The sequence below is a fragment of the Sycon ciliatum genome, chromosome 4 (assembly GCF_964019385.1).
Source record: "Sycon ciliatum chromosome 4, ocSycCili1.1, whole genome shotgun sequence".
NCBI classification, from domain to species: domain Eukaryota; kingdom Metazoa; phylum Porifera; class Calcarea; order Leucosolenida; family Sycettidae; genus Sycon; species Sycon ciliatum.
Window position 1 is genome coordinate 9034894 of NC_088646.1, and position 25986 is coordinate 9060879.

At 45.0% G+C, this 25986-nt stretch overlaps 2 protein-coding genes and 1 long non-coding RNA gene across 3 annotated transcripts; 1 reads left to right on the top strand and 2 right to left on the bottom strand.

The window, feature by feature from the left end:
* Nucleotides 1-71: 71 nt before the first annotated feature.
* Nucleotides 72-14445, bottom strand: LOC135814317 (centrosomal protein CCDC61-like). The gene is made up of 15 exons (XM_065327423.1): nt 14053-14445; nt 13418-13500; nt 12997-13148; nt 12383-12485; nt 11057-11103; nt 9348-9483; nt 9155-9235; nt 8694-8776; nt 8191-8411; nt 7745-7775; nt 6159-6209; nt 2261-2409; nt 1507-1694; nt 1188-1236; nt 72-534 (listed from the first exon to the last, which is right to left on the bottom strand). Exons 1-15 carry the CDS (start codon nt 14240-14242, stop codon nt 428-430), a joined length of 1671 nt encoding a protein of 556 aa, XP_065183495.1. The 5' UTR covers nt 14243-14445; the 3' UTR covers nt 72-427.
* Nucleotides 2506-5353, top strand: LOC135814318 (uncharacterized). Its single transcript, XR_010553170.1, has 2 exons — nt 2506-3251; nt 4942-5353. It is a non-coding gene; the product is annotated as an uncharacterized LOC135814318 (long non-coding RNA).
* Nucleotides 14446-15153: 708 nt separating the features above from the next.
* LOC135814319 (bridging integrator 3 homolog) lies at nt 15154-22783 on the bottom strand. The gene is made up of 12 exons (XM_065327424.1): nt 22498-22783; nt 20600-21068; nt 20167-20204; nt 19591-19652; nt 19055-19134; nt 18213-18278; nt 17838-17932; nt 17557-17617; nt 17105-17170; nt 16754-16816; nt 16290-16361; nt 15154-15942 (listed from the first exon to the last, which is right to left on the bottom strand). Exons 2-12 carry the CDS (start codon nt 20675-20677, stop codon nt 15757-15759), a joined length of 867 nt encoding a protein of 288 aa, XP_065183496.1. The 5' UTR covers nt 20678-21068; nt 22498-22783; the 3' UTR covers nt 15154-15756.
* Nucleotides 22784-25986: the final 3203 nt, after the last annotated feature.

Genomic DNA, 25986 nt, shown 5'->3' on the forward strand with positions numbered 1-25986 from the left:
GGTGGGTTGTGTGTGTTTCTGCTATGAGTTAATGTAAAGAAGAGGAGGGGAGATACTCGTACCAGAACATGTCCAAGAAAATTCTTATCATTTGTTTAACATATCCAACAGACAATAACTTGTGCTGCAACGAAAAAAAATGTTCGGTAATCCATTCAAGAAATTTAGTTAGTGATTCAGTGCCAACTGCTAACTCTCTATTCAGTTTTTATCTCAACCATCAGCATTTCGAGAAGATCAAAGCCCACATAATGCAGCTGGGAAGTTCTTTGCTACGGAAAGCCTTGTCCAGTGGTGTAGTCAAAATCAATATCCAGTCGCATTTGTTAAACGTTTTAAAGTGGAATTATTGCGATACGATGGTGATATGCTTCTGTTGTAGTAAGGTATTCATATTGTCAAGTTAGATCCTCAATGTGTTTGGGGCCTAATGATGGCTGTCAGGAAATGAAGCCTGCATGAATGTCCGCAGGTGGTTTAGCCGTGCACCGATGTCAGCAATCCGCGTCTCGTCGTAGTCCATCGTGTCGTCATCTGCGCAGGGACACACGAGTGAAATACGTGCGCACACGCACACACCACACCACACACACACACACACACACACACACACACACACACACACACACCATTTCTCAGTTTCGAGCCACAAGGGAGTGTGCAGCATTGGATTGGTTCAAAATGATTCAAAGTCTAGGGCTATGATCATTTAGTCGGATCCAGATCCAGATTCGTCGGATCTTTCAGAATCAACCGATCACTTTTTTTGGACCTTGGCTGTTGCCATGTTGACGAAGTAAAAAATGGCACGGACAGGTCACCCAAAAGGCGAAAGTCGTACTGACCGCGCGCGCGCGTCGTACGAAAAGTCAACGAGACGTTTATGGATACGACAATGAGTACAAAAAATGGTTTTACCCGCCATATATGCACAAAGGTCACATTCGGATCCGATGGATCCAGTCAACCCTGCTCCCGGGGCAGGGTTGCTCGGATCCAAATCCGAAGGATCTGGATCCGGATTCGACCAATGGATCGCTACAGATCCAGTGGATCCAACGGATCTGGATCTGGATGAGACCAAACGATCACAGCCTAGCAGTATGACTCGTACATTGCAATTTGTAAGATACATGTACTGGTAGCCCATCATGATGTACTGTAAATCCAAAGCACTGCTTCCTTACCTGGGCTGGCATTCAATACTCTGGGTTTGTGCTGCGATTTCCGGGGTTTCTGGAAAGAGCGTTACAACACGAGAAGAAGAAAAGGGTTCGAAATGAAAACGGGAAAATCTCGAACAGGTGTTTCCTTATAACAATCTACAGTCATGGAAGACTCCAAACGCACCACATGTATGCACAAACCGAAACACACCTGCACACAGCTCATGTGCACGCACGCGCGCGCGCGCACACACACACACACACACACACACACACACACACACACACCACACACACACACACACACACACACACACACTATCCTGAGTTTGAAACTCACAGAAGCAGGACTGTCATCAGCCCAGGCTTGTTTTCGTTGAGTCCTCCCTCTGGCACCTGTACCACCACTACCACCACGGCCCGTGGGAGGTTTGGAGGACTTTGGTGTCTTTGCCATGGATTGTCCAAGGCGCTCAAGGGATGAGCTTCTCCGTTCCAACGATGAATTGCGACTTCCCGGAGCTCTACCTGCATGTCAAAGATAGGGAACAGCGCCAGACATAACTTGACATAGGCACTCCAGCCTTTGGGTAATATCCGTAATTATGAATAAAATAATACTATCACTAGAATGGACTCGGATGGAGAGCCATGGTCCTTTTTCTTTACTATCACTAGAGGAAGGAAATAGTGTTGTAAGCAGACGTTGTGACTGCTCACTTGTTGGAAGTACATAAGTGGTAGCATGAGAGCATCGCACCACGTATACGAGTAGATGTATGAGTGGTAGGAATCAGTCTTTCTTCCCTTCTGTCCGTTGATTGAGTGAACTCTATCAGTCAGCATTACATCAGCATTACATCAGCATTACATCAGCATTCTTCAGACAGTACATGTACACCATGCACACTACATGTACTGAAGTACATTCATCTATTTTCAAAACAAACCTCCTAAAACTCGCCCAAAAATAATTGATAACCACTGCCCGCGAGAAAACACTGCAATTTCTGGATGCCGGGCAAGACGTTTTCTAACTGCCACTGGCAGTCTTTAGCTAAATCGCTCAAGACTGACTGTACACACAGTCTTACCATGTTGCCTTGATGTGGATGGCACTGCAGGAGGGCGGCCATGTGTCCGTGTACTGGCTGTTGACTGCTGGTGACCTGCATACGAGTCCACGGAATTGGATCTGGAACGCCGAGCGGCACTGGGAGATGGCGACCGACTCATACTTCTCCTGCAATGCCATCAGACAAACGAATCACATGGGACATAGCCTATACGTATGTAGGACTCAGTATAGAGTCCATGCACTATATGATGTCCAGCACCCTATATAGAGTCCATTGGTCCAAAATCCACTATACAGAGTCCAGAAGTCCACTCTGTTTTGATCAGCTTCATCCTGCCGCGCAATCCCCTATAAGGAGTACACTTTCTCTACAAGTCCCCTATTCACGGTCCAGGACTCACAGCATTCACGGTCCAGGACTCACAGCAGAAGTCCAGTTTATCCAGTCACGCCGTCCTCCTGTGTGTTGTGCCCGAAAAAAAACACCTTTTCAGTTTTGCTTGCCTCGTGGCAGCGCATTCCTTTCTTCACTTCAGCCATGGCTGCCAGTTCTGCTGTGCAGTTGCTGACAGTAATCTGTCTCGAGGTAACCAAGGAGGATAAGGAGACGTTCAAAATCAAATCTGGAAAGCGTCTTGTGGTTCTCTGAAGACGTTTCATCAGTGCGCGGGATGAAAGCAGAAATTGCAGAACGAGAAAAGTTCAGCACAGTTCGAATCTGACGAGTCAGGTACACTGACACTCTCTTTCGTTCGACGCCACAAGGAACCCCTGTTTGGCTGGCCATTGCTGCCAGTAAGACGTTTGAACGGTTTCATCAGAGCGAGGGATGAAAGCAGAAAGCGGAGAACGATAAAATTTCAGCACAGTTCCAAAATCTGACGAGTCAGATACACTGACACTCTCTTTCGTTCGACGCCACAAGGATACCCTGTTTGACTGGACAAGAGCTGCCTGTACCACCGTGTCAAAAGGCTGTCCAACTACATGGCAGGACGATGACTGAGGTAAGGAAGCTTTTACTCGTTTCGATTGGTCTGCTGTTCTGTCGTTATGCTTGAATTTTTTTACACTTTCAAAGAGCGTATCGCTTTTGTTTGATGTTGCTTGAATGAATGCCCTAAAAGTAATCAACCACTTCGTAATAGTCCTCAAGGACTGCAGGCGCGTACGCAGGGTCACCTCTAGGGGGGTTTCCAACTAAACCGAATTACAAACAATGTGTTCTTTTTTACCTTTTAAAAAATTTCAAAATTATGCATTGTTCGCGTTCCTTGGATCATAACTTCAGTTCTACTCACTCAATCTTCATAATCTTGGGCTTCCTGGAAGTGGAATGGTATCCACGAGAGAAAGGGAATGAGGTCGACCATGATAGCCAGGACACTGCAGGCAGGTAGCACCGCCGTTGGTGGTGGTCTGGGTGTATGGGGGTCGGGGGTGTCCCCCGGGAAAATTTTGAAATTAGGGAGCAAAATCCTGCACTCTGGGCACTTTTGGCATTGGTCCGGAACAGCCGGACCAGCTGCTACGCTGCTGCACTGTACCTGTATCCATAGAGTGCAGCAACGGTGCAAAAATGCCCCAAAGGCCCAAACGCATCCTGCTCCAGCGATTTCGTTTTTCTCGATCGCAGAGTTTCGATTGTTTTGCTGTGTACTCTTGAGAATATCACAAGTGAAGCCCCTGCAAATTTGAGCAAGTCAATGTGACGAATAGTCTCAAATTCTCGATACTCAAGTTGCACTGCGCGCTTTGGAAATTGCCGGGATCGCGGCTCAACTAACGAATGCTATATCTCAAGAACCATTGCTCGCAGCGCTTCGCGGATTGTTTCTACCGACAGCTGAGAATTTTCTATTCGACCTGGATATTTGGATCGTTGGAATTGAGCCAGATTTGACTGAGTTACGATCTGTTGAAGTTTGCATTCTTGTCAGATCAATCGCACGCCCTACCAAAATGTGCCCAAAAATGTTGCTCGTTTGGAACATTTGGGGGGTTTCCGGGCAACGGGAAACCCCCTCTGTGTACGCGCCTGGACTGCAAGGACTTTGCATCAAGATCAATCGTATACGATCGTCTAGCTATCATCAATTATTATTTTATTTCATGAGAAATGTATTTTTATCCCTGTGATAATTATGTGAACTCCACGACACTCTTCCTGTTGTAGGCTCTAGTATGATGTCAAATACAATAGGATCCACAAACGCAGTGCCAGTGTACTAGTAGTAGTAGGAGGAGGATTTCTTGTATGCCGATGACAAGAAAAAGCTTCTCAAGCTAATACATGTACTCGTATTCCATGAAGTACAAGTAACCGTTTTGATGTCACAAACATGACATTGTGTCAGTGAAACTGCCTCGTGACAACAAATCATTGCATTTCCATCTTGGGGAAGACTGACTGACGGCAACGCTGTACAGATTGTTCAAATCATCTCATCAATTTAGTTGCAGTGAAGTGAAACACTGTGTACACTACATGTATGGTGGTGTGTTTGTGCGTCTTGAGTGTGCACAAACGATCTTATTCCTCGTATTACTAATAGATTATTGTCCCCACCGTCACCTGTTCACAGGTCTTTGAGTGGATGGATTTTCATTGAGCATCACATTCGTTACTTGGTAGTTGTGTGGTCCCATGCATCATTACGGTAATAAGCGTATCCTTGTGCAATCTATTTGTTGCAGGTGTGCTGATCTTCAGAAGCTTGTGGAACTGAGTGCTACTGAACATTTGCATGGCCATGAGCAATGGTGAAGCTTGCTATTGCACTCTCAGCATGTGCTAGTATTATGCTGACTACTGCACTATGTTACTCTCTTACACTACTACATGTATGTAAACGTGCGTGCATCCGCCCACGTATGCATTCGTTTCGTATAATTATTTGTTATCCCTCTTGACTTTACGTGTAAATGGGTGGACGTTTGCATGGCTGTTGGAGTTGCGTGTGTATTGTGTCTCTACTCTTTTCTTGGTGTTTTCTTGGCGTTGTATAAGTTTGTGTGTGTGTGTGTGTGTGTGTGTGTGTGTGTGTGTGTGTGTGTGTGTGTGTGTGTGTGTGCGCGCGCGCGCGCACAATAATTTGAAAACAAATAATTAATCCTTGGCTCTCCATTATTCTTTTTCGATTCTTGGTTTTTTTCTAGGTATTTTCTTGGGGTTGTGTGGGTGTGTGCATGTGTGCGTGTGTGCGTGGACAATAATTTTGCAACACTACATGATTGAGATATTGTAATTTGCAGCGTCTGCGAAGAGACCACTTGATTTAAGGATGGTGTTTGTAGGGTTTTCGTGTAATGAAGTGGCTGCAGTGGCGCCTCAATACTTATTTTTTATCTTGAGAAGTGAATGATGTAAAGGATTAAAGGGAGAGGCCGTTTTCTGGTTAATATTCGCTGCTTACAGCAGATCCTATGTCTAATTTGGAACTCTGGATAGGGGATGCCTAATTGGCTGGACTTTATACAGGGAGTGTTGTCCACATAAAGACTCTTTATAGTTGATTTCAAAGTTTGGACACCGTACAGTTGATTTTGGACCAATGGACTCTATATAGGGGTGAAGTCAATTGGCTGGATTCTATACAGGGAGTGATGTCTATCTAAACTTTGAGCTCACAGTTGATTCCAAGTTTGGACTCTGTACAGTGGATTTTGGACCAATGGACTCTATATAGGGGTTGGACATCATATAGGGGCTGGACGCTCTACTGAGTCCAACACGTATAGTATCATGACCTTATCACCACGCATACACATACACATACACATACACATATAGTATCATGACCTTATCACCACACATACACATACACATACACACACATACACACACACGTGCACGCACACACGCACCGTTGGTGTTTCAGAGCCATGATGCATGCAGCAAGGTAAACACTCACCCTCTGCGCCGGGCAGCCTCCTGTTGCCGTTCTTCTCGTGCACGGATATAGCTGAGTAATTGATGTTACAGTCAAGGGAGTTGCACAGTTGCACAAAATTACACTTATTTAAAAGCATCTATGCAGTTTGTAGGTGTACTGTCAATTGTAATGGGCAACGGTTACCCAAGTGCCTTAGCCTTATTAGGTATCATTATTTACTACTGACTGTGCTATCAGAGACTGAGCGCCTTCTACTGTAGTAGCTCAAAACACATAGTTAGAAAAAATTAGTAAATGCACAATCGTGATGTACATGCACTGCATACTGTACTCGATAACAGCATAACGAGTAGCCATCATAGAGATAACGAGTAAGTTCCGAGTAATCGGTGTAATCGTTTCATCCCTAGTTAGAATGCACAGTACATGGAAAAATTATGGCATCTTTGGGAAAGGGCTAGTATGTGACCTCCGCAGTACTGTCAGATGCCGTGTACATGTACACCTCTTCGCCTTCTTTCAGTGGCTCACTTTCGGACTAACCTTTCCACACATGTGCATACACATATTTTACATACACCTCTTCCCTCTCTTATACCCTATCTCTTCGGTACCTTGTAATTGGGAAGAAACACCCGTTTGGATTTGCGAAATAAACAATCATCATCATCATCATCAACCATGTACACTGATTGCTGTGTTGTTCTGTGGCGATTGCCCCCAACAGGCCACTCTACCATTCACCATGGTTGACTTGTTATTTCTTCTACTTGATACTGCAAAGCATGGCGAAAACCTAGATCGTGGCAGCCTACACACAACCTACACACATACATGTATAATGCACTTTTCCATATACACTACATACACAATAGCGAGAGTTCCCAGATTGCCTAGAGTGCTCAACACCACAAGGATGGAGCATTACCACAAAGGCAGAAGAGAACAGAGACAGCCGGCTAGGTCATTGTTGTAACGCTGCGTTTCATGCACATAGCAAAGCTAAGGCAATCCTCAGGAGTTGTGTGAGGATTGCCTTAGCTTTACAACAATGACCTAGTCGGCTGTCTCTGTTCTCTTCTGCCTTTGTACACTACACACATGTCCATATACAATGTACTGGTACACGTACGAGTATTATGCTTTTTTTGTATTATGCTTTTTGGTATTCCTTTCTGGCTTCCCTGCAGCCCGTTTATATCCCAATGGTCTTCATTCCAGATTTTGCCACCTGCTCCGAGTCTTTCAGTCATTCTAGAACACTATTGAGAGCTAACAACAAGAATATAACACTAGCTGCTATGCTGTTGCTATGCAGTTGCTATGGTAACCATGCACAGAACTTCCATGGCTCGTTTCAGTACCCGGCTTCCATCACGTTTCAAGGGTGGAAAATTATATTGTCGACCTCCTTGTGCTGTGGTCCCCAGTACATGCTAAAATGCCCGAAAAGTTGTGCGCTTTCCACTGCAACGAAAGTAAACATTTTGGACACCTGGCCCCTGTACTATGCGTCTATGGTGCTTTTGGTGAAATACAGACAAATGAACAAGCAGTCAGTGGTGGGTCTACAGAAAGGTACAACACACATACATGTAGGATACGCAGTGGGATCAAACCTGGGCTTGGCACCACCTGTCACAACCATTGAGAACCACACATTGGAAAACACAGCAAAGCAAAGAAAGGAATAGAATGAATGGTGCAGTCATTACTCAAATGCACACAACATCACCACGTACATGTATAGGACAATACGACAGTCAGTAACACAGTCAGTAACACAGTCAGTAACAGTCAGTAACACAGTCAGTAACAGTTACACAGTCAGTAACACAGTCAGTAACACACTCGGGAAACGAGGAAGCAAGGCAGGTAAAAGAAGAACAGCAGAATGGAGAAACGGAGGAAGCAGCACCATGATCACAATGACTCAGAAGGACAACTGCAAACCCAGGCAACCGTGACCAGCCACTGCATAGCAGCAAGTGAAGAGGAGAAGGATAAGCCTGGCATTCTGTACTGAGTCCGGTCCTTAGTCACTACCCACCTGAGAATAATTGCCTGGCTGGCTGTCGTCGTGATGCCGGTGCAGGTGGAGAGGGCTTTGCAGGTCCCCTCCAGGACGTAACGGGATCCCGCGTGCCTCTAGGAGCTGTATCCCGCGTGCCTCGAGGAGCTGAAGAAGTGTGCGGCTTGGGCGACCAAGATCGCCCCCGACTTCTCTCAGCGGACGCAGTCCTTTCCGGTCGGTAAGGTCCGTATGATTGGCTGTCAACACATGAACAGGGACATGCCTTAAGAGCTTTCTTCGCACAAGATTTTAGCATGCCACGTATACTGTACTACCAAGAGAAACACAGTCATACAGCCCCCTGCCCCCTGCCCCCCCCCCCTGCCCCCCCTCATCCTAGCATACTGTTAACATGACAGTCATGCTTGCATGTGTCAGTCAGGTACATGTACATGGAGTACTAGTGTAGATGCTTATGCAGTACAGGGTGCTTAACACATACAACTTGAGCTGCTGTGTTACATGACCCTCAGACTTACTTTCGCTTATAAGCGGCCAAGTCATTGGTAAGATACTTGATACGCATATGCAGTGTGTGCTCATTGGAACGTAGCTCATCAAGCTGTAGGAGCACAGCACAGTGCATGGTGTACACACATCATAACAGAGAGCCACTTGTTTACGTCCTTGCACACAATCACACACACACACACACACACACACACACACACACACACACACACACACACACACACACACACACCATCACACAGACACGGACACATACACAGACACACACACATGCATGCATGCACAGCCATTTCTCCCAAAAGGCACTGAGCTTCCTGATTGATTCCATGATTCGCCTTCACACCCTCAACAGCATAGCGTGCACACGAAGAGGACCACAAAGTTCGGCAGCACAAACCACATGCAGTCTATGTGAATACTCTACTTGCACTACCGAGAGTGAGGAGAACACCCGCGCGCACTCACTTACTTCTTCTTGCATATCACGCATAGCATCACGCTTCTGAGCGGCAAACCTCTGATGTTTGGTCCGCTCCTGGATCAAGTCACCCTGAAGCAGACATGTTTTATGACGAGAGATAATAAAGATATACTTTGTCAACACCTCAATGCAGAAATCGAAAAGCATTTTGCTGGGAGGACCACCTTGCTTCAAAACTCACCTCCAATGTGCGAATAACCGACTTGAGTACTTCTGTCTTCTTCGAGTCGGAGCCTTTATCCGCAAAGCGGGCTTTCTCTCGTTCAGTTGCAAGCTGCTGCTCAACTTCATCCTTTTCCGCCACCAAGTCATCATACCTATAGTCCAACACCAAGCAGAAACCTTTCAATATATGTTTGGTTGGAGGAAAGCAAATCAGCACACGAAATATAGTTTCGACTAGGCCTTTCGTACCATTACTCTTCAAGTCGAATACAATGGTGATTAACAAGGTAGCAAGCAAGTCCTTATAACCCGCACTTTGGCGGTCAGAGCATTGACAAAAATAGCACTTGAAAAATAGCGCTAGTGGCCCCAACAACATATTTGGAGGTCAGAGCATAGACCAAATAGCACTTTAAAAGATAGCGCTAGTGGCGCTAACTACACAGTGAGACAATGAATATTACCAGTATCAGACAATGAATATTACCAGTATCAGACAATGAATATTACCAGTATCAGACAATGAATATTACCAGTATCAGACAATGAATATTACCAGTATCAGACAATGAATACTGTAGAACGGGTAATCATCGCGACTATTGATTTTAGCGTTTTCCCATTGTCAACCGGTTAGCGACGTTTTATTTTAGCGATTTGCAGCGATTTTACTCACGGATCACCAGTGCACTACTTTAGTACTAATGTCTCAACGGATTAGCGACTTGAAACTTTAGCGAAAAGGAGTCGATCGCTAAATTCGCTAGGGTTTTTACGTCGCTAAAATTACCCGTTCTACAGTATTACCAGTATCAGACAATGAATATTACCAGTATCAGACAACAGTGGGGACCACGGTACTACAGTCTTTTCAAGTGCTATTTGGTCTATGCTCTGACCGCCAAATATGTCGTTGGCGCCACTAGAGCTATCTTTTAAAGTGCTATTTGCTCTATGCTCTGACCGCCAAATATGTCGTTGGCGCCACTAGCGCTATCTTTTAAAGTGCTATTTGGTCTATGCTCTGACCGCCAAATATGTCGTGGGCGCCACTAGCGCTATCTTTTAAAGTGCTATTTGGTCTATGCTCTGACCACCAAATATGCTGTTGGCGCCACTAGCGCTATTTTTCAAGTGTTATTTTTGTCAATGCTCTGACCGCCAAAGTGCGGGTTATAAGGACTTGCTTGCTACCTTGTTATTCACCATTGTATTCGACTTGAAGAGTAATGGTACGAAAGGCCTAGTCGAAATTATATGGCTTCTGTGCTTCGTGTGCTGAAACCTTTTAATGGACAAACATGGACAGTGTTACCCATACTTCGTGAAGTACATACACATACACACATACTTACTTACTTCGCAAAGCTACAACTTGGCACGCTTTCTGTACGACTATCACTTGCAATGAACCATGTTTTAGTTCATGGAGGAAGTGCATCACAACCATGCGGCACATTGACTAGCGGACACCCATCCAAGTACACGGTCAGTGCATGCTCAGCAATGGTGCTTGCTAGTACCATGGACACCAGTACATGTACTGTACGGCGGACCGTTGAAGTAGGAGGCATGTTTCAAGAAACAACTGTGCAACTAGCCAACACTTGGCTTCTGGAGGTTAGCAGTAACATGAGGAGAATGCCTTTCACCTCCATCCGCGATGCACGTACCCCACCGGACACACTCTCTCCAACAGGTCTATACTGCACATATGCTACTCACTGTCTGCGTAGCTTCACAGCCTCAGCATCACGGTTGTGTTTACGACCCTGCATGCGCACAGCACAACGGGAACAAAACATCAAATCATTTAAACACCAAGTGACCAAAGTGCTAATGGACAACCAACAAGTATTCAGTGTTGCATGTCTACCAAGAACATGGTAAGCAGTGTGTAGTTTCTCGGAAGTGTGTGTGTGTGTGTGTGGGGGGGGGGGGGGGGAACTTAGTATGCATGCAATGTAATGCAGTGTTATAAATACACCACTGGAACACACAGTGTGCAGGGTACTCCTGTGACTGGAAAGCAGTGTGCAGGGTACTGGTGTCAATACACATAATTAATTAGGGGCCGTCCGTAAATATCGATGTTTTTTTAGAGACGATATTGGTGCGTCTGGGGGGGGGGGGGGAGGGGGTTTGAGCCATGTGCGTCTTTTCGAGCATCAGAAAAATATCGATGTAAATATCTGAAGTTTCGCCGATCCCTGCACGCGGACGTCTAAATGGCTATACAAGAAAATGTGAAACCAGCTTCCGTTCGCGGAGCTAAAACTCGCGACACAAGAACAAAATCAAAAATTGGAAGCTGTACGCCCATGGCGAATTTCAAGAGCAAAAGAATGAGCTATTGATTGTGGAAATCGGCCGAACGATGCCTGCAGGAGACCTTTTTCAAGACGTAGAGGCAGTGCGAACAAACATGGACGAACTCCACAAGAGTTTCCAGTCTTCACTGTCTGAACAAGGACGGCACAGACGCTGAGAATGGTACAACGGAGCGATGCGAGCACTGCAAGTATGTCTTCTTGTCAGCGGCTGATAAGCTTCGCCACAACCGCCTGAGTCATAGCAGTGAAGGCACTACATCCAGGCAGCAGAAGGAGCATGTGTGCTCGTATTTGGATGGTGCTTCTACTTGTGGCTTAGCCTTCACCACCTACTATGGGCTAATGCAGCACAAGAAGGCTGCTGGCCACAAGTGTTCTCGAGGGCGACCAAAAAAGTCATAATGCTCTCCTGCTCAATTAGACCATAATAAATACTGCAAACTAACTTGCCATCTTGGGTTCATATTATTGACAAAAAAAGGAAAAAAATGAGCATCCAAAAATATTGATTCCATGATCTAGATGTACATGTGCGTCTTCTGGGGGGAGGGGGGGGGGGGTCAAGGGAGAGAAGCACCAATATCGTCTTAAAAAAACATCGATATTTACGGACGGCCCCTTATGTCGCTACAAGTGAATTCAACTCTTCCAAAGCAGCGGAGAGTGTAAGCGATTGTAATTGTTGTGTGGACCGCATTGATAAGGAGAGTTGTCCTACCTGCCTTGATCGTAGATCCTCCCTTTGCACCTCACGTAACGATGTCAACAATTGTATCGGATCCAGTTGTCCCCTATTCTGCAGCACCAACGGGTAGTGTATTCTGAGAGGCATATATAGGAGTTTGTATGTACATGCACACACATACACACACGCATATACACGTATGCACACACACACACATACATACATACATACACACACATGTACATACACAAAGAATTTCACATTACATCACTCTCCTGATCATGTAACAAACTTGAGCTGCACAGAAAAGTTAGGAGTCAAATGAGTCATCTGACACAGAAGCAAAGGAATAGGAACACGTTCAAAGTTTGAGAATGTCATAATTGTAGCATACACAAGCCGTATACTATGTTACTGCTCAATGAGATCCAGTCGTGGTACTCAAGTTTGCGCCCTGCTCCGTTTCGCAGCCCAGTGTTCGCAGATCTGGGGCTGTGCAACGCCCGGCGCGTACTTGCGCGACGTGACTGGATTTCATTGTGCAGCACCGTCGTATTATTTTCTATACTGGAAAGGTGATCACGAGTCGCACGGTTCTTTTAAAGTAACACATGTATTTGCCGCATGTCACTGTGCTGCTACCTCACCTGTCAAACTCTACATTGTATGTCAAGATGAGGTATCGTTTGTTACTGGTCTGCAGTGGTTTGCCAAGTGAAGAAAAGTTGCCGCTCTTCTGGCGCCGTAGCTTCTCCAGGTCAGCTAAAGTCAACAAATCCAAACTGACAGTGTCGCTCTTCTGCAGATTGGGTAGAAGGCAAAGCGACAAAACAAACAAATCAGTATTAACTGTTATGTACATCGAAGTAGCAAGGAAATGACACACTGCAGCTGAAATCAAGTGACGTAGTGTGCCATACAGTATGTTCGATGCAATCCTATGCAACGCATGTACAGACGTGTAGCCGCATATCGACCATATTCTCAGCTTGACCTCAAGTTACATCCTGGAAAGGCTTCCTCTAGCTGGTCGATATTTGCCATGCACCGGCACGTAAAGTCACTGACCTTCAGCAATGCTGCTTGGAACATATGCAGAAACGTCGCAAACGGCTTGAAGTTCCCGGTTTTGCTTGAAAGATCCTCTACATCTACATGCAGGCGAAACGCACAACACAGGGACAATGCATGTAAGTAACTTGTACTGTCAAGTGTCAACCAGCTATTCTAACTGTAATACGTTGTGTTATGTTGATATTTTAGCGAAGGTGCGGTGCAGAATAGACACACAGGCATGTACTACAGTACAGTACCGAAGCAATCAAAGAGAAATGCTGGCCAAGTAAAGTATCAAATCTTCGGAAAACACGCACACACTGACGCACAAACTGACACACACACACATGCACGCACACATTCTCAATCTATTGTTCTTCCTCTCCTGTGACTTAAAAAATCTCAGATCTTAAGTTTTTTGCACTCCATACATAATTTTATTTTCATTTTTATTGGTTTGGTGAGACTCCCATGATAGGTATCCATTTACGTCTGGAGAATCCGTAAATAAACAAAACAAACAAAACAAACATACATACACACACGTACACACACACAGTCCACAAGTAAAATATTTCCTCAATGTTTGAAGTGGAGTACAATGTCAAGTATCAATTGTGTCTCCTTTGGCTTTCTCTCTGTCTTACATTTTGCAGTGAAGTCGTTGCTCCATTGCTCATAGCTGCTAGTATTCTCCACTTCGACCAGTAGAGTGTCCGCTACAGTCCTGCTAGCAGAGTCGCTACTAGCGTCAGGCGAAGAAGACGAGCGCACCGTCACCAAGTATTCGTCGCCTTTGAACTCGTGCTGGGCCGTCAGAAACACGTCGCTAGACATTTCGACCCTAGGCTTAGTGGAAGCCACCGGTGTGGGGAGGGTATTTGGCAGTAGGAAGAACAAGAGGAATGCACGGCATTTCACGGACACATAGCAAGGACTTGGTCAAGAGAAGCTAGAGTTGCTTGGATATGGCATGAAGATAAACTAGAAATACGATACTGGACAAAGTCAACAAAACAACACAACTCTGAGCACAAGAAGTGCTGATAATGGTGTTGTGCCATTTCACTCTCCGTACTCGACGGTGGCGGGTGTTTTTTGAATCGCGTCGTTTCCATCGCGATTGGTGTCGTCACGTGCGTCTGTTTTCACACATACAGTCATTACAATCATGTAGATCTACCTTTACCATGTTTACACTTACACTATAGGGACTTGTCTTTCCTCTGCACATAACGTTACCATGCATACTGACATTTGCCACCAACTGTCTGTGTGACTTGCCAGTGTGTATCATGAATCAAGGCAATAATGTCAATGCTACATCATACATGGGAGCCCCCACCATAGCAAACTCGCACCCTTTGTATTGTTGGCTGTTACTAGATGTAGACTTGTCTTTAGCCTTTAGGTCAGACTACAATGAAAGAGTCAATCAACTAGATTAGCAGATTCACAACCATGGTGTAGCAGACATGAATCATGCAGTGGCAACGTGACGTTCCGGGTGCCTCGCATAGTACTGCTGTTGAAGTTATACTGTTATGAACGCACTATACATGGTCTGTAGCAATAGCTGCATCTGCACAGTACTCTCTCAATCATAATGAAGCCTTTTAAAGTGAAGAAATATTGAGAACTTGGAAGTTATGGGAAGCCCCCTCCACCAGAAGCATAATTATTATATGTGGACAACAGGTGACATTAAATGGAAAACCTTACACACACCATCTTCAAACCAAGTGGTCTCATAATAATTGTATTCAGTTTTCATTCATTCTCTTCAACTGAAATACAAGCAAATGTAACGAATGAAAAAGAAAGAGTGTCACTAGTAGCTAGTCTAGTACTATTGGAAAATAGCACAATGCTGTACCTACCTAGAGAACATTCATGCACAGATCTCAATCTTGAAAGTCTTTAGATCATTCACAGTAATGTAAAAAACAAACAAATGCACAGACTCGGTGTTCAGCATGGGCAATGCGCCTGGACAGTCCAGCTGTCTTCTTATGCCATCCTATCAAGTAGCAGTATGGTCAGAGAAAGCAAAGCAACTCAATCACCTATGTATCTCAACGTTTTCAGCCATATTCATGCGACGGAAAGTAGCTTGAAATAGTCGTAGCGACACCCACACCACTCTAAACTCTCTTGTCAACTCTCTATCTATGAACTTTGCAGCTCGTCAATAAATATTTCCACTTCAAGCAATGCCATACTAATGAGATTGGCCACTGTCTTTCAAGTGAGATAAATAATATTCTTTGCAGCAGTCTCCTGCAATACACAATCAACGCATACGTTGGATGTAGACATGCATGTCCGGTTACAGGTCATCCATCATGTCCTCATGACTTGCCAGTCGTGGCTGCAGTGGAATCCGTCACCGAGAGCGTGGCCATCTCACCAAACAAGGAGTCCAGCTCGGTGTCAAGTTGCTCCTTCACTGACGGCGAGCCATCGCCTGCACAACTGTAGCCAAGCTTCGACAATGTGTCCTCATGGGCTGCAGCCATCTGTTCATAGTAGAGTTTCTGCAGGACATAGAAATGATGCCAGTACGCAGTACACACACACAGAGTCAGCATGAATTATCTGTGTACTATAGTCATGTGTAACGACCGGTCTTTCACGGTGATGAAGCATGGTGTCAATTTTTCAATGCATTATTCTTTTTTGCACCTCAAACCAGTCCAAAGTCCTCTCTGTTTGGCTATAAATCACTATGGTTTGGAAGGACAATTATTATTTAATCTTACCGGAACATTCAATGATAACCATAGTGTTACTCATCTGCGCACCAATGTATACCATGCCCAACAGCGATAGGTTGGTTTACACCCGCAATAGTGTACACAGCTCCATCAGCCAACACACTCACCTGTGCTTGTATGTAACAGCCAAGGCATGCTTCAAAGAATTCCAACCTACCCGCATGCAGTACGGGTAGTTCCTGCGGATACCAAACGTAGAGCAGAAAAGACATCTTTGACCAACAACTTCCCCAATAAGCCGAGATTATTACCCAACACCTGATGGGCAGTGGCAAATACATGTATACCAGGACATGCATTTGGCATGGGTAGATGGCTTCAATAGAGAACGCTGTGCAAGATCATCATACTCCAGGATATCTGTAGTTGCCTTCAAACATTCAACTAGTTGGGGGGGGGGGGGGGTGGCGGAAAAGGGAGGTTCGTCCGCATACTATGAGTAGTATGAACAATATGCTCTCCCGTGACTGTGTTACCCAGATCTGGGCTCTACATTCCCTAGCCATACATAAAACCACCCACCAATGAAGATAGACCCGTTACATCGCCAGTTTAGGCCATGTCCACTTACCGCCACAACAATGCTATCAACCTTTGCAAAATCCTCCTTTGCTTTCTTTGCTTCCGCCACGGCCTGCAGCACAACCATAATAGCGGCAACAAAAATAGCCACAGAAACAACCACAACAACAACAGCAGCAGCAGCAGCAGCAGCAGCAAACACCCACTAGCATTGCACCAACGCTGACAAATGTCCTGCAGAGAGCTCAAACCAAAACACACCGCCTACCCATACAATGATCACGCACTACAAATACTTGTAAACATACATCACAGAACATTTCAGATGTGTTGGTGTAACAGTGGAAAGCTATTAAGGCTCAAACCAAGCTATTCGGATAATGCATAGCGATCATCTTACCAAGTCCAGTTTGGGAGAGTTCTTCTCTTTGTACTTCTCTACCTTGGTATTAGCCTTCTCCATCTCCTGCCAGCCAAAACACATAACAAATAGTGCAGAGATGCAGTTAAATCACCAGTATTGGGACCATCATACCACGCACACAAATTCAGCCGAAAAGTATAATCTACACCAAAGTTTCATGCAACGGCATGATCATTAGAAGGCTGGGCATTGCAACACACCACGTAACGCATCCAATTTTTCCGTGAAGTTGTCCGCCAGCAAACTTCGCAACACTGATGGCATACAGAACTAATAGTGGACGACATCAAGAAGGTCTCTAATCACAAAACCACTTGGCAGACATCTCCCACATTGGCCATTCCCGTATCAGTAGTACATGTGTACATCAGCACGTGTAACAACGAGAGTGTTCCAGTCATTGCATTTCTGAACAGTGACCACCTCACCTGTTTCCTAGATTCCCGTTTTGACAGCGCAGAATTGACTGTGGGGAATATCAAAGAATACCTGAAAAAAAAACAGAAACTCCAATCAATATCCGTCACAGTAGAAGTGTAGTGTCAACAAAGAAAAGCATAATAACCATACACATGTAAGTAAAGTTGTAATTCAGAGCAAAAAAGAGAGGGAGAGAAGGGGGGTGCTCTTCCGCCCAGTTCCACCTTGAATCAAGAACCATAGCACTACTGAAGTACATGCAGTTGGCATGAGGTGCACCTCAACTCACTTCTTCAATGGTTCCATCATGAGACGTTCCTCGTCAAAACGCAGCCGCACCTGCATTTCATGTTGCTTCTCTGAAATGGCTAACTGGAGTGAAGCCTGCATGTCCAAATAATCATGAAAACAATAAAGAAATGGACATGTGTAGACTGAGCATCGTAACACACAAGGTAACATATCCCAATTATCCGTGATGTGTAGACCAACGTCCTTAAATACAGCACACCCAGGCTGTATGTGACACCAAAACAAAAGATATCACACAACTTTAGAACAAACTGAATCATAGTGCTGATGAGCAAAGTATCCTCAACGATCCCACACATTTTATGTACACGTACGGAGAAGACTATGAATAATGGTTTGTGTATGGACTTACATAGGTATTGAGTTCCGGGACACGCTTTATGATGAGACGAGTCGGCCCTCGTGTTCGGTTTTTATCCTGCCAAAGTTAAACAAAGCACACCGAAGGAGCCCAGTGGTGAGAAAGAGGACCGGATGGGGCAAAGCAGTAATCTGAGAGAGAGAATGACAACTCACAGGCAAGCCTGTGCATGGCCACAATCCTGGGAAAGCGTTGTACTGTCCGAGACCTCGCTTATCCAGTCCTCTTTTACCCGGATCCCTCACAATCCGCAAGAAAATCGTTGGTTGCCGACTTACGGTATATGCCATGCATACATACAGTATGTGTGTTCCATTATCCGGTTCCCTCGCCTATCCGGAAATTTTTGTGGAACACGGATGTGTGCGGTTATGCGAGGTCTGAGTGTACAGGCATAATGGTGATAGCACTGTCCAGGTCTGAGTGTAGGTCAGTGAGGTATAGATTAGAAACGGATAGGATTACCGTCTCTGAAGGTAATGTTGGGTCCCCCATTGGAATGATTGCTCAGCAATTGTTTTACTGCACTGCCTCTAGCCAAAGAATGTTTGACAACAGCAAGTTTCGTGCCTAATCATTGTGCCTAGTCATAACCCATCTACATGACTGTAGTGCCGCCCATGACACCGTGAAAACCCAGCACGGCAGCAGTAATACTTCGAAGTAGTAATGGTAAAGACCATGAACGGGGAGAGTAGGCAAGCAGCAGGACCATGACTGGAACATATTGCAGACAGCCATAACTAGTGTATGTTGTCATTGACACCAGGAATCAACAGCATAATTTTAAGGTGTGTAATATGTATCGAGTGGTAATGCGCGTGCAGGCTTACAGGACCATCCGTGTTGTTCGAGCGTCCATACACTGTCTGATAGAGGTCACTGAGAACGCGGTGCTGTGCTTTAGCCATATCTACAAACACACAGTCATAACCATGTACACACACGAATCATTGGTGAAACATTGACCCAGTGCATACTGATAAGTGTAGTAGAGGACCTGGTTTCTGAGACTGGCTGGCCGGGTGAGCAGTTGAAAACCAGAATCTACAACCTTGTACAGCTCTGGGCTGACAAATCATAACTGAAATGGACATGCATGAGCCTCCGACGTGTGTTCATTGTTATCCTGCGGGATAGCTAAATGGCAGAGGGTAATTAACTACTCCACGAGTCCCCGAACGCCCGGTGCAAAAGCCATAGTAACTTACAAGTAGTCTACTGCAAGGTGAGTGCAACACATGATGTCTGCAGTAAGACTCTGATACCGGAACTGACCTCACATTGCAAAGTGAGTTTCCTGTCATTCCACCTTACATAGCTGATCACACGCTGAACAGCGCAACGGCCCCTGTCATAGGTTACTTACTAGTCATTGCTTCTCCATGCTTTCTCAGGTCCTTGCAGATCTTTTTGGTCTTGGCCTCCACCCTGAGTTGTTGCAACAACAAATAATATATAAACCGTACCGTTACTCAGTTCAGAAAGCATCATGACCACCAATTACTTTGCAGAATGTACATGTACCTGCCCAGCCAGACTCACACAGAATACAGTCGACTCCGCTCATAACAAACTGTCCATGCCCCTGTTTGAACTCGTACCAAAACGTTGACCCTTTGTAGCAAACATATTTCGTTTCTATTTTTTTTTAATCAGCCATATCTTGTAGGGCCGCAAGCAAACCACGTGTACCAATACAGTCACGGGGAACATGCCAGTCATGACGTTTTGCTCGCATGGTGTTAGTGCATTTACGTAATAACGAACTTCGGCAATAAAGAACCAATTCTTTGCACAATGGTGTTTGTTATAATTATCAAAAGTCGACTGTATGTTGGTATTAGACTGTATGTTGGTATTAGGCTAGTAAAAGTCAATTCTGGTTGTGTTTCATACAATTACAATTTTACAGTTTCTGACTGTGCGTAATGTTGTCCCTTACTGTTGGAATTGAGCAATAATCTGGTCAGTCTCATCTTGCTGTACACACACATACAGACACACACACACACACACACACACGCATACGCGCGTGCACACACACGTGACACATGTACACAAATAAACACACATGCAGAGCAAACTAAATAGCAGAAGATGGCTGTAAAAAGCAGGGTACACAACAAGATGGGTAGGTTTCAGCATCTAAGCATTATAATATGCAAGAGAAAAGGAGACTGCCCAACGATAGTTTGAGCTTGTCGAGAGGCACTTGAAAAGTCGACAACTTGAGACAAAAATCGTAAAATCGGGCTAACTGATGCTAAATGCACAGCCATTAGTAGAGATTATACCAGCTACAGCAGTCATCAAGAGACATTGAAGTAAGATGTTCTTGGGTTGATATGTCTGTCAGGCTGTGATCATCAACTTACCGGCTTGTCTTTCTTGCCTGTACGAAGCTGCATCAGAAACACCGGGAAGAGAAAACACAATAGCACAGCAGAGCACATGGCAAGCAGAAGATGTACATGTACTGGCCTTGGCAATGCCGAAGAATTGGAAAAAAGCTACTTGTACAAGAAACTTAACAATCAAGTCAAAGCTGAAATTTTGAAAATGAAGCCTCCATGAAACGGTTGTCGATGAACATTGGGATGTCTGGAACCACACTGCAGGATGGCATGCATGATTCCAAATTAGGAATAAGTGTGTGCTAGTATATGAGGAGTGTACTAGTACATGTATACGGGGAGTGTATATGGGGAGGGACTTGAACAGTTTGGACCGAGGAATGCATGTTGCAACCCTCATGGCCGGTATCATACGATACGTCGGTATAGGTATTCATGACCTTTGATTTCTTGCTCTAACAAGCACTTGTCACATCATACCTTTTTGAATCTTGAGACAAGAAGTGGACGTTGCGGAGCACAACATGGAGAAAAAAGGAGAAAAAAGCAGATGCACATGTGTTTAGCCCAGAACTGCATGACAATATGACTATTGTCCACCATGACAGTAGTCAGAGCCTCCCGATATTTCTAAGAAAGACGCAGATCTCCTCTCACCCTGTTTTACAGTGGGGTTTTGTTTTCTGGGAACAAATTTTAGACACACACACACACACACACGCATGCACACACACACACACACACACACACACACACTTTGGACATTTGGAAACTGACCCCATCGGCAAAGGTACGCACGCATATACATGTATACATAGGTTCAGAGTCAGCCAGTACAATCTCATCCCTTGTTCGAAAGTCACACGCACACACGAAATGTGCCAAATGTGTGCACAAATTCATGGAAACTACACAATCATCTTGAAATGTATAATCAGTCATGCACATGTAGGTTTACTCATATTTTCTCTTATTCAACACTGACTGCGAATCACAATGGGGTATCGTCGAGCCAGACTCAATGCCCATGATCCCAGCGGAGGCCATGACCTGCTGACCGCAAACACAGCCCGAGCCTACCAGCGATATCATAGTGTGAGCGCTCAGTGAGCATAAACTGACCCTACCCCAAGGGCGAGTGAAGCAGGGAGCAGGAAGCAGAGGCCGCATTGTTTCATGTTCCACTTGCCCCTGCTGCGTTCCTCCAGGGCCTAGAAGGTACTCCCTGAAGTGCAACTACATGTATGTCAATGTTGAATAAGACTTCAGGAGAATATGTGGGCACACCAAGATGACTGATTGTACATAATTATAAAGATGCGTAGTTCCCATGCATTCGTGTGCATCAGAGGGCTGACACAATTATACCCACATATTGATCATGATGAGTGCAATCCCATATTCTTTTTCTTGTGATCTGCGCGCCCTTTATGCTCCGTACATATACTCTGTAGGAGCATACCAAATGTCGGCTGCTAATGTCTCAGTATCACTGCTCCTTAAGTTATCATGTTTACGCATTATGTGACTCAGTCTGTCATGCCAGCGTTGTCCTTAAACGTCTTTCCCTCCTTTAGATCTCTCCACAAACATTTCCATTTTGACATTCATGTATTGTCACCCGAAAATTTATTTTTCATTGCTATCAGGTTCGGCCTCATTTTCTCTGTGCTGCGCTGATGAGTCCACAAAGGACGAAACAGTTCTGTCGAAAATCAATCAAATAAAACGAAATGAAAAGAATCGATAATCGTTGGTGCTCAAAGCGAATGTAACATTTTTTTCTTTCATTCGATCGTATCAGTGACAGTGTTCTAGCCCTTGTACTCCATGATCCAATAGCAATACCTGGCTAATATTTAAAGTAATGACATCGGATTGCAAAAGCAAATCAAACGAACAAGATAGTCTTGACTCACAAGCTCATTGTTCCTCCAATCTAGATTTCCACTCGCTACGTTCTCATCAGACCCTTGCGATCGATGCACCGACAACCAATGGCTCGGGTGGCAGCCGTCACTGATATCCACCGACTACGAGTACAAGTCCGCGCACAAATCTACATGTACCGGATCGCGGAATCAGTGGCTAACGCTACGCTCCCAAAATCGAGATCTGACGAGAGAGAAAGAAAATGACTGCTAGCCGCCTAGCACTGAATCAGAAACCCAGCAACTACACCATGACATGACTACAAGACAGTATAATATGAGCCGTCAGATGAGAAAACAGACCTTATCGCAAAAACTGCACAGTGCAGAAAAGTGCACTTGAAAGTTGGCGAGTTTACCCACTGGTGCGTCTGGACAGCCAAGCTACAAACCGTCGTATTTCAGTCAAATATCGGTCTTTTGGGACAATCCAAGTATGTAAATCGAAGAGAAAACTCCAAGGAATCCAATGCAGCAAGCGTGATCGCGGCACGATGCTGCGTTCCCGAGATGCGAAGCCTGCAAGATTCGTCACGGCACTTTGCATTTCTGCACGCGAGTCAAACGCTCCAGACCAGGGATTTCCCCCTTTTCAAGCGATCTACGATCTCGGCAACAGGCTCAGACGTCTTGGAAGCTCTCACTGCATCTTCACGAAAAAAATTGGGCGTCCTGGGATAATGGAAATGGAAATGGCGAACGATTTTCGCGTGACGGCGCAAGTCTAGCGCTGAGGCGATGCCTGCAGCTTGTTGCGCTGGAGCTGTGCTTTATTTGCTATCGGATTTGGGCCCAACGGGTTGCTTGTCGCCAGAGCTTTCCAGAAAGCCCAAGTTTGTGGAAATCGGTCAAAGGAAACAGAAAATATTATCCAAAGTAGGTGAAACAATTGTTGGTATTGTACCCAAAATTGACGTGCAATTTGTAATGGTCTCCTACTGTCGAGGCTATAACTTTACTTTCCCTGGTCCAAATCAACTCTAGTTTTCTGCATACGATTCCTGGTGCCCCTGGCAATCAGATAGCACCACAAACAAAAATATGACTTTTTTGGGATAAGGTCTGTTTTCTCATCTGACGGCTCATATTATGTTCATCGAGATAATTTCTTCGTAGATCTACTCGACTCACAATCTGCAAGTGCAAGTCCGCAAACTGCGACAAAGATGTCATAATGCAAGTCATGTACAATGTATACAGTTTGACTGAAATCATGAAATAAAACTTCAAAAAATCGGCACGGACATGTCTCGAGTAGATGTACGCATGTCATGCATGATCATCAGGGCCGGGCCATGGTCCATCCAGGGCCAAGGGCCCGGGCCGGCCGGGGTGGGGGTTGAGCGTCTGTTCGTTTCTCGACATACAAGTCATAGTCATTACTCATTAGGTCTACATGAATGCCCAGGTGATGACTGTAGATCTACATACCGTATTATTAGTACAGTCGTCCCTCTCTAATCCGGCACTTGTTTATCCAGCACCCTTGCAAACCAGCACCCTTGCAAACCAGCACACTTTCTGGCAAAACGGATTTTTTAATTCAATTTTCTAATCCAGCAGTTGTACACCCGTAGGCGCATACCGTCAGGGAGCATTGTAACATACACAACACATGTAACATACACTTGGGAATATCCTTTGCCAGTGCATAGGATATTCCCAAGTGTATGTTACAGAGACATGCATTCCACAAAGTACTTGGATTGACACAGAAAATCCCTACGTTTTGACGTACGACACAAACATGTATGTTAACAGGTGGGCCGGGTTGGAGGTCAGGATTTGATAATCCAGCACCCTTGTTTATCCAGCAGAAAATGCCGTTGCAAAAGGTGCCGGATTAGAGAGGGACGACTGTAATTATAAGCACGGTCCTTTATTTTTTCAATGTACCTCCGCCCCGTGCTATTAATGGATCCATGGAGACGTTCCTTTATTGGAGACTGTTCCATTATTATTTCAACCTCATTTCATAGGCATGTTGCCATGGCCAAATTCATGTCAGACACACACATTTCAGGGTTATTTCGCCGGTACAGATAATGAATTTACACAGTGTGCTTATAATGGAGACTGAGCACTTTATTTTTTGAATGCCGCCCCAAGGTGTTCTATTATTGGAGACGTGCTATTATTGGAGACAGTGCTTATATTAGAGATAATACGGTAATAATATTATTATGTACATGTAGATCTACAGTCATCACCTGTTATAATTAAACCAGGGACTACAATCATGTTGTTGGTTGACAGCATGTAACAACGACGTGGAGGGCGCAGGGGCACCGACGTGTTCGGAAACAGTGACCTTCCTAATTCTAATCATGAAGTTGATTGTTCCAACTAGGAACACACGCTTCTTGCCGAACTTGACACTTGACTGACTCACGACTGCCATCCGGAGCACACGAGGAGCCCGTCGCACCTTCCACTCGGAAAACCTGCAAGAAAGCACCACTCCCTGCTCAATACACAGTGTTTCGGGGAATTCACCCCTCATCAGTTGAGCTTGAGTAGGCTGAGGAAGATTGTGCCTGAAAAGCACCACTTATATACTGCTCTCCAGGCCAAACCATCACCAGGGATACAAACTTACAGAGACTGTGTATTGAGCAGGGAGTGGTGCTTTCTTGCAGGTTTGCCGAGTGGAAGGTGCGACGTGCTCCTCGTGTGCTCCGGATGGCAGTCGTGAGTCAGTCAAGTGTCAAGTTCGGCAAGAAGCGTGTGTTCCTAGTTGGAACAATCAACTTCATGACTATTACCGCCGAAGTCGCAACTAACTCTAAGTTCTTCCTAATTCTAGTAGTAGTACTTAGTAGTAGTAGTATTATCCATCCACGGTTGGTAGAGCCCCCGGTCTTGCGACCATCTGAACCGTATGGGTGTTAGACCCGGTCCTGCCCCTCTCTATTCTACAATTGTAGGGGAGTTGTTTTAGACTTCTCGTACCGTCAGTCTTGTATTCTTATCTGTGTTCGCTCCTGAATGTCTTCTTGATACATGTACTCATAAACTTAGTAGCTAATTTTGTTCCGAACAAAATTAGCTACTAAGTTTATGAGTATAATGTCCACTAACTCCACCAGAGCCACCTTGGCTCTCCATCCGAGTCCATTCTTTTTTTCTTCTTCCAACTTCTGCCTATGGCGTCCCTATCTCAGCTCTTACTTACCTTGCTACATGCTGTCCACCAACAACATGTTTGAACAAACAAGGTTTATCTAATACGAATACCATGACTGTATTTGTAAGTACAGTTTGTAAGTGTGAGCACGTCCAGAAAAAAGAGAAAATATCGATACTGCAGTCTGATGTACACGTGTAATAGGCCATAGGCTATAGCCTCACATGAAGCACCAAAGAAGTTCTTTGGTTTTCGTTTCTAAAGACGGACTGAGTACAGTACAGTCATGACATTGTGTACAACAAGGCGGATCGCGGAGGACACACTCTTTAGTCTTTTGAGAAGAGATT